The 14496-nt window shown below is 41.9% G+C and overlaps 2 protein-coding genes across 7 annotated transcripts in view; both read left to right on the forward strand.

Moving 5' to 3' along the window:
- GNAL (G protein subunit alpha L) overlaps positions 1-14496 on the forward strand; it is a 202107-nt gene that overhangs the window by 171890 nt on the left and 15721 nt on the right. For all 6 annotated transcript variants that reach the window (XM_019711347.2, XM_019711346.2, XM_074340381.1 and 3 more), the window contains one exon: positions 14043-14097. In XM_019711347.2, coding sequence (XP_019566906.2) covers positions 14043-14097 — 55 coding nt within the window. The remainder of the gene's footprint in view (positions 1-14042; positions 14098-14496) is intronic.
- Positions 5384-8066, forward strand: CHMP1B (charged multivesicular body protein 1B). The gene has a single exon (XM_019711359.2). It carries the CDS (start codon positions 5503-5505, stop codon positions 6100-6102), a length of 600 nt encoding a protein of 199 aa, XP_019566918.1. The 5' UTR covers positions 5384-5502; the 3' UTR covers positions 6103-8066.

The following is a 14496-nucleotide window of genomic DNA, read 5'->3' on the forward strand; positions in this document are numbered from 1 at the left end:
CAACTTTAGAAATGAGAAAACAGGCCCGAGAAGAGAGCTAGCCTAGTCTGGGTCACACAAGTATCACACAGCTTTGCCCACGATGCACCAGAGTGCCGCCCCCACATCAGGTCAGGACCACGCTGAGTACCTCTCCCTCCTGCTTTCCTGTTGCTTCCTTTGTTGGGAAAACCCAAAAATCAAAAATCATCTTAAAATAAGAGTGAACTAAAGAGAATCTGGAGTCATTCTTTAACAAAACCGAAATGGGAAAATTAATATTTAGAGACTACATTTTTAAAGAATTCCTGCCATTAATTTTTTTTCTAAATCCAGATCATTCTTTAAAGCAAGGACTGTGGAGCCCCCTGCTGTAAACAACTAGGTGGTCATTGCTTTACTCAGCAACAAAAAGAAATCCTGGATTGTCTTTAGAAGGCAAGGGGTATTTAGATCAAATTTTCAGCCTGCCATCAAATTGGTAGGATGTTCAGTGCAGAAGGAGCAGGAGAATCCCCGTGTTAGTACAATAGTAGATGCCCCATTAGACCATTGGGACATAGGGAAGGCAGGGTTCACCTAACAGTATCCACTCCCCCCACCACCAGGAGGATAATAAACCAGACACTTACCAACACGCACAGAACAGGGCAGGCATCTGTTCACGTGCTACTTCTCTATTTCCTTCTAACTCTTTCTTTTCATTTCTAAACCTTGACATCATGTTAACATAATCAGAGGGACAATGACTTTGCAACTTCCGAAGGTTTGAGAAGTCTCAGAGTTTTAAATTATAGCTATGTTCCTGAATGAAAAGATGATACAGAGAAAAATACCAGGGGTGCCAAAAAAATGTACACATTTTAAGAGATGTTATCTATGTATTATTTTTTGAAGTTGAATTGAATTATGGTAGCAATGTGTAGTATGACTTTTGCTCATAAGATGACATTAATCAAATGAGTGCTAGTGTCATTCATTGTATTATTTTAATACAGTTTTTTCCTTTCTTAAAATGTATATACATTTTTATGGCACCCTATGTATAATATACCCAATAAAGATATGTAACATATTTTTCAAAATGGTCATCAACTGGATATATAACCAATGCCATTTCCTTTGGCTGCATTCATACCTTCAGTAGGAATTTATTGAGCATCTGTGTGTTTCAGAGGTTGACTAATGCCAGGTGCAAGGTTGTGAGCCAAAATCTCACCATAAAAGCATATAAAAGGATAGACTGCTACTGAGCAAATCAACATAAATATACACATAGATACAACTTGTGGTAAGCGAGGAGGAGCTCAGAAAGAGAATTTGAAGTATAACATTTCAAAACCACTAGAAACTGACCTATGAGAATCCAGTAATATTTTAACACACGCAGTAACATTATTTTTCATATCTAATTCTTTCCTTTTTTGTATCTTTAGATTTAGCAAATGATTCTTTTCCAGTGAGATCAAGCCACATGTCCTCTTAAATATCTCAAGCTTAAACTTTTGTATTGGTTCAAGGAAGGAAAAGAAATAGGCCATATGTGCCAAAGTATAGCATATTTTTCTTCCCCATTTTATGATAAAAATAATTAACTGGCTCAAAAAGTTATACAAGTTGCACTCTCATTAACAGTTTATGACAGTATCCATTTCTTTCTAAAAGTAGATATTATAGTTTTTGCCAATGTACTTGGTGAAAATGGTATAAGAAATAAAAATAATCATTAACTGGTTTGACTTTGACTCCTGGCTTTCTAGAAATGTCTACACTCTAATCAAAAAATTTTTACAAGCCCTAAAAATATTTTCTACTTTGACCATAAGTGTCAAAAGGCAGCGATGTTATTGTAAAAGTTCCAAATGTTCCAGTGACTATAAACTGCATATTCTTTTTTTACACATGAATTGAGTCCAGAAGGTTCTCATGTGTGATCAGAATTATCATAGGACCAAAGCCTCCTTTGATAATCTTTCATAAACCCAAAATAATCTCCCCTGTGCTGGATACATGAAAAAAAAAGCATACTAATCTGAACAGACCCTGAAGGTTTTCACCCTTGATGGAATGTAAAGAATGGAAAAACTTAAAGATAGGATGTAGATGTAGAGGAGGGGGGACATCCAGGATTATTCCTAAGAATATGACTTGAAAAACTAGGTGAATGGAAATGCCATTTTGTAAGTAGAGATAAGTAGATTTGGGGGGAAAGACTGAGTGTTCAGTAAGTTAGAGGAGCTGCAAACACTCTTGGACCCAAGGTTTTCCATCGTTAGCAGATTGTTTGGTATATGGGAGCTCAGAAGAAAATTTACTCTGGAAATGTAAACATGATAGTTGTTAGCTATAGATCATATTGAACGCAATGGGGATGGCTGGGGATGTTATAGAATAAAGGAAACAGGGGTCCTAAGGAATGTACCCAGCTCAGGGGGAAAAGGATCAGCTGGCAAATGTGAATGTCAGCCTTCTCTTCTGTTTCCACCTGCTCTGGTCTCTGAAAATACAGCTCCTAGAACTCCACCCCATTCTCTAGACTGTCTGACCAGCCTGGAGAGCAGACCTGCCATCATTCAATAAATTTAGCGTTAGGGGATGTTAACTTCTTTTAGCAACTTACTTAGGTCATATTAACCTTGCAATCAATGCAACTTCTTAATCTTCTCAGAACAGTTAGCAAATCAACTTATTTTAATCCAAAGATGTTTGTTCTTGTTAACTTACTGGATTCCCCATTGTTTTGTTAGTGGTCCCCACTGTATCTGTGGAATCCTATTTCTAACATTCACTCAGCAGATGGGTGGTCAAAGGCCAGTTGGTTAGCTCTCTATGCTTCCGTTTCCTTACCTGTAAATTGGTGTTAATAGTGTCTATCTCATAAGGTTTGTGAGGATGAGATACGTTAATTCATGTGAAATGCCCAGAACAGTGCTTGGTACATTAGTGCTTAATAAATGTTAGTTGTTATTATTCTCATAGTCTATCAAAGTTTCTCATGATTGTTTTGCAAATGCTCTCACCAAATTAGAATTTGTCATTAAGCAAACTATAGAACATGGTTAAGAAGCTGGTTTTTTAACTCCAAGGAAAAACAGGGAATCAAAAAAAAAGGGAGGGTAAGATGGGAGTGAGCAGAGAAGGGGGCATAGGTCCTAGAGCCCCACTTCAAACAGATTTCTTGTCTTTATTGGTTTTTTATATTCTGTTTTTAGAAGTGTCTCATGTGAACAAAGAGTTCTTCTTTAGGGGAGGAAAGTAATCTTGCTTAAGCTGCTAACTAGCATAATGTCCTAGCCCCTGCCAACCACAATTCAGTTCAGCAAAGCCTTATTGGATGCAATGCCTACTGTGTGCAGAGCACTAGCTGTACACAGGGAAAAAGGAATAAGACTATTCAACGCTTCCTCTTGGATTATAATTGTTAGGCACCCCCAGAAGAAATGAGTCGTGGGAGACCAAAAGTGGTCTATTAGAATTTATTTAGCATGTTTGAGCTGCGGAAGGTCAGGCTAGAAAAGACCATAACCTCCCCAAGCAAAAAGGGGTATAGAGTTTTATAGGAGGAGTTAAACGAGGTTGTTCCCCCTTCAATGTTTCAGGGGGTTTTCATTGCATTGTCTCTAGCAACAAAGGGTTTCAGGGCATGATCAAGCCCTCCAGCTCCACACCCTGGCTCCCAGGCCTCCGTCAGACCACCCAGGCTCACCCAGGCCCGCTGATCACAAGCCCCTGGGAGACAAACAAAGTACAAAGCAAGACAGGATAAGATGTTTTCTACATTCCAGGCGGCTTCTCCAGGCCTAAGGCAAACACAAGCTGACAGGTACAAGGTACAAAGCAAGACAAGATGGCTTTTAAGATAAGAAGTTTCCTGTTCCTGGCCTAAATATGGCCTAACAATAATATAATTAGGTTACCTATCCCCACAGACTTTCTGCCAGGAGGTATACCCTGTGTGCTATGGCAGAGGTACAGAGTACAGTGGCACCACAGAGGAGGGCGGAGCTGGGAGGCTTCATGGAGAAGGTGGCTTTTGAGGATGAGCAATAGGCAGAGATGAATGGGGTGGAAGCCCAGGCAGCTAGGACAGTGTACACAGAGGGAGAAGCATCAATTTTCATTCTCCACACTGATCAAATGACACAAATGATGCTCGACTTCAAGCTTCATTCTCATTTAACTGGCACATAGGGGAGGGAAAGAGTAGGAAGGGTGCCCCACTATGCCACAGAGGAGTTCAGTCTTTTTGCCCAGGTTTTGGAGCAAGAGAGTGATATAATCAGAGCTGTGTTTTAGGAAAATGCATGTGACACCAGAAAACTTTTAATTTGTGGTTCAAGACCTTTGGCAAGTTATCACAGGAGAAAGGGATGGTGAGACTCTGGATTAAAATTATCACTAAACAGAATTAGCTCTCAGTGATCATTTTCAACCTAGCTCATTAGAGCAGGTTGGGTCTTCTTATATTTTGTTATTGCTGTACCTGAGGAAAAAAGCTATAGCACATATTGCTGCCATTTGAAAGCCAGCATTTTTAAAAAGGGTTTAATACATAGTGACAGTTTTGATGTATGCAAGTGGGTGTGTGTCCTAATACTTCATGATTCTCTGCCTGCATAATTTAAAATGACAGCTTAGCCTGTCAGACTTAAATGTGAGTGAAGTTCCTTGGATATTTATAAAACATCAAATAGATGGAATCACGTCAGCAAATGATGGGGTTTTTAATTACTAAATCACAGGAGGATTTTTTGGATGATAGTTGCCTGGCAACTCACCTGTAAGCGGAGCTTCCCGCCAAGGTATACATGGAGTGGTCCATGGTTTTGAAGGTGTCTTCACCCACTGGTGAACTAATAAATAAAAACATATCGCAGGACTCTAGCCAAAATTGTAATCAAAGACTGAGACGCAGGACAATGATACAAATTTTGTTTTGTTTTTTAATGTGTTAACAATTCATGCTTTCAGGTTTCCCTGAGAAAGTGGAAGTTACCCAAGCAAAGAAAACTTTAGTCTACTGACCTGTTTGCTGGTTTTTAGCCCTCTGCCCAGACACCTTAAGGCTTGCCAAGTTTGGAGTTTGGGTATTTTTTACGTGCAGCTCTAGACACATGCTGCGTATTTCAGTAGCTATATGCCTAAGAAAGTATGTGTGAACACAAATTTTTGTGAATCTATTAATACTTTAAAAACTGAGCGGAACTCGATGCAAAGGGCGAGCGCCGTGGTCAACCACGCAGCCTCCAGCTTGACCGGGTCGGCGGGGTCCGACCGGCGCCGCCTCAGGGGGCAGCCCCTAGCGCCGTCAGCCCCAGGCCCCCACCCCCCGCCCGCCCCGGGCCGTGCGTCCCGCGGGCCCCGCCTCCCGGCGCCGGGCTCTGATGTCACCGTCTGCGCCGCGCGGCAGAAACAGGAAGTGGAACCAAAACAAAGGAGCGTCAGCCGGGTGCGGGCCTCCTTTCTGCTTCTCTTCAGCGGACGTCTGGGCTTTGGCAGCCGACTCCCAGGAGCCCTCCGACTATGTCCAACATGGAGAAACACCTCTTCAACCTAAAGTTCGCGGCCAAAGAACTGAGCAGGAGTGCCAAAAAATGCGACAAGGAGGAAAAGGCCGAAAAGGCCAAAATTAAAAAGGCCATTCAGAAGGGCAACATGGAAGTTGCGAGGATACACGCCGAAAATGCCATTCGCCAGAAGAACCAGGCGGTGAATTTCCTGAGAATGAGTGCGCGGGTCGATGCGGTAGCTGCTAGAGTCCAGACGGCGGTGACGATGGGCAAGGTGACCAAGTCAATGGCCGGGGTGGTTAAGTCGATGGACGCGACATTGAAAACCATGAATCTGGAAAAGATCTCTGCCTTGATGGACAAATTCGAGCACCAGTTTGAGACGCTGGACGTCCAAACGCAGCAAATGGAAGACACGATGAGCAACACCACGACGCTGACCACTCCCCAGAACCAGGTGGATATGCTGCTCCAGGAAATGGCAGACGAGGCCGGCCTAGACCTCAACATGGAGCTGCCGCAGGGGCAGACCGGCTCCGTGGGCACGAGCGTGGCCTCGGCGGAGCAGGATGAACTATCCCAGAGACTGGCCCGCCTGCGAGATCAAGTGTGACGACAAAACCCACTCCGAGGTTTTTTTGGCTGTAGCCGCCTTCTAAAATGCTTTCTGTGTATTAGAGAGATTCTATACACTAAAAACTTTGAACATGCCAGAATGCTGAAATGCTGTTTATTTAAAATGCTTCTACCTTTGGGTTTACAGTGCTCTCAGATACATTAAGAAATTCCAGGCTTTCTCCACCCTTAACTGGATTTTAAAGTTCTGTATAGTTTGTGATGGTGTGTATTTTTATAGCTGCCTGTTAACAGGACTAGTTAATTTGATGTACATGAATGTTTCTCAAAAATATGATCAAAACTCTAGTTTTCCACCCGAATTATCAAAATGGAGGGTGTTTTTTTTTTTAAACTTAGTGTAATTGATATATAGAATTGATATGTGCATAAAAATTAAAGAGGAGAATAATTACTTTGATTACAGGGCTGTCAACACCTCATTCAACTTAATTCATGGACAGTGCTATCTCAGTGTATCCCTTTTTTGCCATGACAATGAGACTACAGTTGACTATTAATCTGTCCTCATAACTTATATTAAAATTACCTTAGGATGTTCTTGCCTAATGCCCTCTTACTGTTCTGTAAATTTTTGTGTTGTAGTTGTTTTGTATAACTACAAAAAAATGCCACTTGACTTCCATTTATTAGATGGAAAAATTGTTCGTTTATGTTTTTATTTACTAAAGAGTTTTTTAAAAGCCTTAACAAGGTTTAACGTGACAGTTTCTTTCAAATGAACTTCTCTAACACATTTCTAGTTATTTTCTATTTCAATACATTACTTAGACTTCTTATAAAGTATGTTAATTAGCATAGCAGTTCTATTACTCTAATATTGCCAAAGAACTGTTGATTGGTTTGAGAAAACCCGGGGACTATATTTGTAGGTTTTATTTTGATTTTAACAACCAAAAATAGAAATAAAATTAGAACAGCATTTTAAGTTCTAATTATTTGTATTTATTATTTGTTCTTAAAACAAAAACCTTGGAAATATAAGTTGGAATGTTTTACTTAGCCATGCAAGTAACGAATATACATGCAACAGGTCGAAAGTCTGGGAAGAAGGTGCAGGATTGAACAGCAGGCTTGATTCTCTAAAGCTGGAGCCCAGCTGTGTTGCCTTCCATCTTTATGGAATGGCAGAGTGCATTTTCTGGCTGAAAAGTAAAGCCCGTAGCCGTCACCCACCACTTTCTCATAGCCTCAAAACATGGAGAACATTGGTTTGCTTTTGCCTTGGCAAGTATGTTAATCTAAATTAAATACTCAAAGATATTTTAAATCCCCCCTTCACTGGAAGGTGTCTCCATCGAGAATTCCAGTGTTTCAGAAAATAATTGTAGGCACTCTTCCAGGACCTTTGAAAGATTCATAACCAAGTATTTGCCATTATAACATTTTCCAGTGTGAATGAATGTGTTTAAGGGGAAAAAAAAAAAAAACAGGTACACGAGAGCTGACCTGCTTAAGAGTCTACATCTGACTGGATGTTGTTCTGAAGCCTTCTCTGTAAGAGACTTCAATTGATTGTTCCAGGTCTTTCTAGAACTTGCTTCTTTTGGTGTCGCCTCTCATCACATGATTTCACAGAGGCAGCTGTGTGAGTACAGCATGAGTCATAAGCCCTCTTTAGACTGGAAAAAAATAATTAAAACTTAAATTATAGCTTAGTATTGAACCCATTGGTAAATTGAAGACCCTTTTTTATAGTGCAAATATTCCCAACAATATGAATATATTTTGTGAGATTAAACAATGCTTGTATAAGCTTGAACTTTCTCGATATATGTTCATTTCAAACTATATGAATGTACATTTTTAGGAACCATAAATATTATTTTCAAAAGCATATTAGGCCCATGACTTATTTCCTCATTTTTGCAGTTGATGAAATCCTGAAATGTAAACCACGAAGTGTGTCAAATAAATCATTTTAAACTGCATGTCACTACATATGAATGTGCATCCTATTTAAAAAGCTTTTTAAGAAAAATAACTCAGAGGTAGATTTGGTTCAGAAAGTACGGTATTTTTCCATTCTCACCCTTATAACCTGCATTTGTTAGGTTAGCATGGAATTTCATGCATATTTCTAGAAACCCTAGCTATTCTTTACTGTAATATTAATAGTTTCTTTATGGCAAGAAGATTCTTCCTCATATAGAAACTTCCCCAGGCTAGATATAATTTACAAAAGGACCCACTCAAACATACCAAGGAACAGTTAATCTTCCATGCAACTACTGGTACAGTTTTTATTTATTTCTCCTTTTTATTTTTCTGCCTTCAAAAGCAGTTTCTAACATGGATTTAGAATACTCGTAAACTTGTATGCACTATTTAGTTTATTTCAATCAGATGATATGTGCACTATTGGAGAACTTTCTCACTAAAGTTGTTTCTTCCTGAAGGAATGTGAGTGCATGTGTGTGTGTCGATGCATGTTTTAGGTAGAGGCATGCTGAGTCTTGGCCACTGTGCTTACCCAGCTATCTTTGATTTGGAAAAGAACACCACCTAAAATAAGCGCCAGTCTGATAACCTTATTAACTAGACATAGTCACAGGGTCAGCCACACAGACTATCAACATTGTAAAGCAGAAGTGTAGGACCTTGCACTCTAGATTCGCCCTCTGCACTACACACAACACTTTTGGAGGCGTTTCTATAGCCAAAATCCAAAGTTCAAGACTTTTAGTACTACGTATTGACAAAAAGCCACAGCCTGTGGATGTTGAGCAAACTGATGAGCAAGTCCCTGTAATTTTTTTTTTCTTTTAATCAATTAGCAAAATGCCTGCCTGGTTGACCTAAGTTGTTTTTCTACAACTAGATGGTAAGTTCTCTATGGAGCAGGACAGACTGTGTCTAGTGTGGTCCCTAGCTCAGGTGGCTCCTGGTAATGACTCCAGCATGAATGCGTACTTCCCTCAGATGCTCTCACTGGTGATCATGCCTAGGTCACTAGTGACAACATACTCTGTGGATAAGGTTGTACAGTGGGCACTTGGCCAGGGCCCCATTATATACCCTCAGAAGCACTGTGCCCTTTTCCTTCACAGTGTTTCTCCAAATTGAAATGTTCCTCCTCTTCAGGGTTTATACATCCTCCTTCCCTCCTAAATAGTGTCAGGACAAACAATTCAGTGTTTATTCAGAATGACTGAATATAGTAAAAATTTAGGCTAAAGTATATCAGAGGCTGGTTAGCTGGGGCTTCTTTCTAGAAATCAAAGACATGCTTCTGCCTTAAGTGGTACTCAATACAGTTCGGTAGACAAGGCATACTCATTAAGAGAAAAATGGACGTGTGTATACAGTTGTAAAAAAGTTATGAAGATGAACACAAGATTAGTGCACTTTACACACTTAATAGATTTTATACTTCAACTTTTAAAAAGGGTAAATCATGATATAAGGCAGTATACCAAGCCAATCAATTCGTGAAATAATAAGTACATGGAGAACAGAATTGCAGTGTCCCTGGTGGTTAAAATTGGCTTTTTGGAAGAGGCTGGGGTTGTATTTAATCTGTGGCTTCAAAGAAAGAAAACTGGGAATTACACAAAGGCCTGAGGCCAAAAACTACCTGAGGATTTGACTAGAAGGGAGGGTTTGACATTAAAGAGTGAAGAGAGATCGGGCAGATTGTGAACAGCTGGGAGGCTGATTAAAAGTGTGGACTTTACCCTGAGGAAAGGAGCAGGAGTGTGAGTCAACCCATATTGTCCAGATGAAAAGAAATGAGAGCCTAAAGTAGGGTGGCAATAAAAATGGAGAGGAAAAGGCACAGCACTTTCCAAATTCTGACGTGCATATGGACCACTGCTTCCTCAGGGCATGCGGTTCAGCTACAAGTCCTGATTTCCGAGGTCTGCAGGTGCTGCCGCTGCTGAGGTGAGGACCACCTTTTAAGCAGCATGGATCTTAACCCTACGCCCCGTTAGAACCGCCCAGTACTTTGTCACTGCATAGGTCATCTTTTTCTCTACAGTATTTTTATATCATGAAAATAAGCATCATGAAATAAATTTCAATAACACACTGAGAAAAGTTTTTATTGGCCTTAACAGAGTTCCAACTTGCTACATTTTTCACAAAAGAGATAATTTTAAATACATTTTCATTTAGCTGGTACTTTTTCTCAGATCCGGTTGTTTAAAAGCACTTCACAGAATATTTTTTATCTTTTCATAATCCCTTCCTTGTCCCTTTTCATGATCAACTCCATGACCACAAGAACTCTGTGACTTGACTTATTTTAGTGGGAGAGCAGACAGCAGATGAGAAATAAACAATGAATTACCATTTTATGCCAGTATTAAACAGAAGGAAGATCTAAATGATGAGAATAAAAATGTTTCTGCAGACATGAATATCCTCAACTGTAGCAGGAGATAATGAAAAAAATCGAAGTAAATTGTTTTTCAACTACTTTTTTTATAGTGTCCATAATTATAATTATAATTTGGTGTTGTCCTGCAACTCTGTATCTAGTGTGAGTGAATGGTCTACAAAGGGGATTCTATAGTCCGGTTAATTTTTTGGCTTAACAGGCAGTGGCATATTTAAGAAGACCGTGCTACTTTAAAATGTCTTGTGAAATTCTGTGTGTGAAACAGAAGACCCTTTAAAGAGCCCCGATTTGAAGTCCTTCTACAACATGCTGGAAAATATGAGTATTGAAACAAAGATTTAGGCAAAAGGCTGGCAGAAATCTACTACTATAGATTTTTATTTTATTCCTTTATTCCTTAGAGAGTCTTTCAAAGAACTGGGGAATACATTCACATTCGGGGGGAATTTTCACATTTTATTTTCATTGCACAAACTTGAAATCCATGAACTCAGAATACCATTCAGCATCAGTAACAATTGAGAAGATATTCTTGGACATGTTCTTTGATGCTTGTGAGGTCTCGCTTAGATGGTTAAGTACCAGAGCTGGAACTTTGAGTATCCATCCTGGAGACCATGGATGGGAAAAGAACTTGACATCTTTGCCTTTGTCATCAGCATCTCAGAACCACTTATTTTTAACAGCATTCAGGAAAGTACTCCCACCACTTCCTTTGGAAGGTACTCTTTAATCACATCAGGAACTTTTCATGTATTTTTTAACCACATTTCATTTTTTCCCCTTACACTAGTTATTAGCATCTGAATAAATTCACCCACCTCCCTTCACCCTGTCTGCATCCTGATAGAAATTGGATGCTTCCTAAACTAACTATAGCCAAAGCCTTTATATTTAGTTTAATTTGCAATTCTTTCCAGCCTTTTTGATCAGAGATGCTCAGCTTCTGTATCTCATGTCAGTATTATATGTCCCCTGTACCAAGAGGACAGATCATTTCTGAATCAAATTATTGTAGCCCACAGCAGGGATTGGGGAGTGGGTGGGATAGTGGGGGGAGTAGCATATCCCCTACCACCCAGACCCACCTGGTTGTTTGGGTTATAGTCCAGAGCTGCTTTTCCAGGAGCAGAAACCTCTCACTTCATCACAGTCTTTTGGCTCCTTTCCTGCTAGGTGGTCAGAAACTCAGTGTGTACATCCAAGGCTCTCCCAACTCCACCAAATTCAAGGCCAGCAAGACTGAGCCAAACTGCAACTGTGGTTTTCAAACCAGGCCTCCAGCAAAGGCAGGGCCCTCCCCTCTCTGGTGCCTCCAGGTTTCTCCAGCTCCCTGGAGGTCCCCTCCTGTGGCATTTCCAATTTGTACTCTGTCCAAACTCCTCCGTCTCAGGTACCAGCTCTGCACCCTGGGCCAATTCACCTACCTGCTGGTATGCACGCAGCAGCACCCACCAGGGCTCACAGTGCCTGCTCCAGAAAGGCCACAAGATGTTCAGGCTCCTTTGGCTTCTCTGTGGCCTTGCCACCTGGCCATAGCTTTGCAGTCCTTCTCCGGGAGCAGTTGACTTTATTTAACAACTCCCACAGAAGGCAGTGCAGTCACAGACACTACCCTCCATAATTTCCTCCCCCTGCCCCCCCCCGTGCCCTCCCCCCCTCCCCGTGGGACAGGCTCTGTCTTCCAGCTGGGATGACCTCACTACTGACACTGCCCCTTCCTACATACTGCTAGTGGCTTGCTTGCCGTGGGGTTGCCTCTTGTTGCAGATCTAAGGTAGGTCTTGGTTCCGGAGCAGCTGGGCCTTGTGCCAAATCAAGGGTGCATGGATGGAAGGCTGTCAAAATGTCACCGCAGCACCAGGCCACCATATCTGGCCACTGGGACTATCTTTCACTTTCCAGTAGGAAGGAGTGAAGATGGCCAAGGGAATTAAGTGGTCTTACTGTGTCTTTGGCCTCCCTCTTGCCTGTGCTGACAGCATCTCAAGGGCCTGCAATGCAGGCTGGTAGGTGGGGAGTGCAGAGATTGGAGATGACACCTCCCCTGCACTGTGCAAAATGCCCCCAAGCGCATGGACTCAGATGAATGCCAGATCATTGCTTTACTTCACATACCCAGTGATGGAACCCAAACTTTCCAAGATTGGACAGGCTGGGAAGGCCAGGCCATGTTCCTCTAGCCTAGGTCACATTTGCTCTCCCCAGCGTAGGAGCCTCACCCTGGCCACTTGAACACAGCCAGGGCCATGAGCCACTGAGACCCCTTCCCTCTCCTCACATGCTCTCCTGCTGCCCTTCTCTTTGGAAGTGGTCCTTCGCTTACCAATTAACCAGTGCCATCTCTTCCTGTGTCTTAAAAGTCTCCACGGTGTCCTTTGTACGCGTAGACTGGGCCTCTCAGCCACCTGCTCCTTTATCTTCTCCAGCTTCAGGAAGACGAGGGGAGCGGACTTTCATTCATCAAACAAATATTCAGGGGCCAGTCCTGTGTAAGGTGCTGGGACACCTGGACCAACCAGACAAAGTGTTGCCCTGGAGGGCTAGCATTTTGGAGAAAGAGATAATGAACAGATAAACAAATGAAAAGCATGTCAGGCTGTGATAAGTGCTTTGTAGACAAATAAAGCAAGGTTAGCATGGAGATGAACAAGGGTGCTATTTTAGGTAAGATGGACAGGCAGTCTCTCTGCAGGGAGGGAGAGCACCTGCCTGCAGGACCCCTCGCTCCCATGTCTTCTTCCACGTGTAGATGCAGTGTGATTTTCTTCCCTTCCACTTACTTCTCCCTTCCTCGGTGTCACGATTGACTGCTAGGCTCACAGTCCATGCTGCAGTCTCTTCCTGCAAGTCAGGGGGACTAATCCCTGAGAGACTCTCAGACCCCCAGGATCTGTAGCTAGTTCACCCAATTACCAGGGCAACCGGCAGCTCCCTGGGCATTGTCTGCTAAGTTCTCTGTGCGTGTCCAAAATGCAGTTACTTTTGCTCATTCAATGTGGAGTCACTCTTGCTCACACAAAACTCATTCTAATTGCTTCCAGGAGTGCGCTACACACTCTGTGTAAAATATCAGACTGCTGGGACCAATCGTATAACCTCTGCCATGCGTACATACCACATTAAACCTGCTCTCTCACACACACACACACACACACACACACACTCACACATGATTTTGGATCTTATTCCGAACATATTGCGCTAAAGGAACATCTCTCACCTCCCGTGTTGTATTTGCATTGCAGTGTGGCCTTCCTCTACTAGCTTAGTCTTGGAAAAAGGCATGTGCCCGTTCCCAATTTCTGAGTGGTCCCTCACCCACAACCCTATGGCAATTGACAAGAGGGATGGCAAGAGTTAAAAAAAAAAAAAAAAAATAGTCGTAGCCCCTCAATCAGGAATATGATGCTATCTAGACAGACAAATGTGCAGGAAAGAAGATAGGAACTTTCCTCAGCCTCTCTGCTGTCCCTGTCCCCCTGTGCTTGTGTGACTATCCTATACAGCACCCTACAGCCCAGGAGAAAGTCATCAGAGAACATTCTGAGCACTGCTCTTTTTCTTTTCAGCTTCCTGGAAAGAATCGACAGTGTCAGCTTGGTGGACTACACCCCCACTGACCAGGTATGTGAAGTCAGAGCTGCGCCACCCGGCCACCCTGTGGGAACTTGTGAATTAGAGAAACTGCCAGTATTATTCAATGATTATTTTAAAATGGACTAAGGAAAAAATTCTTAAAATAACTACTTCGTTCAAATTGTTTCACTGTCCCTGCATGCACACGTGTTGTGTTACCATACCCTGTTAATGGGCCCATTGACTTAACTCTCTAAAACTTGCTTGATTTCTAAATTCCCAATATCAACAAAATTGTATCTGTGGAATAGGACTAAGCAATTCCCATTCCTCTTGGAGCTGTCAACAGAAAACTAAACCTTTACTTCCCCAGCTTCATAAACCCTGCCCATTCATTCAGCTTTTATGACCCTGCCCTAGTTGGGGTCATAAACCACAGCACACTTT

This window comes from Rhinolophus sinicus, linkage group LG09, assembly GCF_036562045.2.
Source record: "Rhinolophus sinicus isolate RSC01 linkage group LG09, ASM3656204v1, whole genome shotgun sequence".
Classification (NCBI taxonomy): domain Eukaryota; kingdom Metazoa; phylum Chordata; class Mammalia; order Chiroptera; family Rhinolophidae; genus Rhinolophus; species Rhinolophus sinicus.

Excerpts from the sequence above, each read along its gene's own strand:
- CHMP1B (XM_019711359.2), top strand. The coding sequence starts at position 5,503 with ATGTCCAACATGGAGAAACACCTCTTCAACCTAAAGTTCGCGGCCAAA.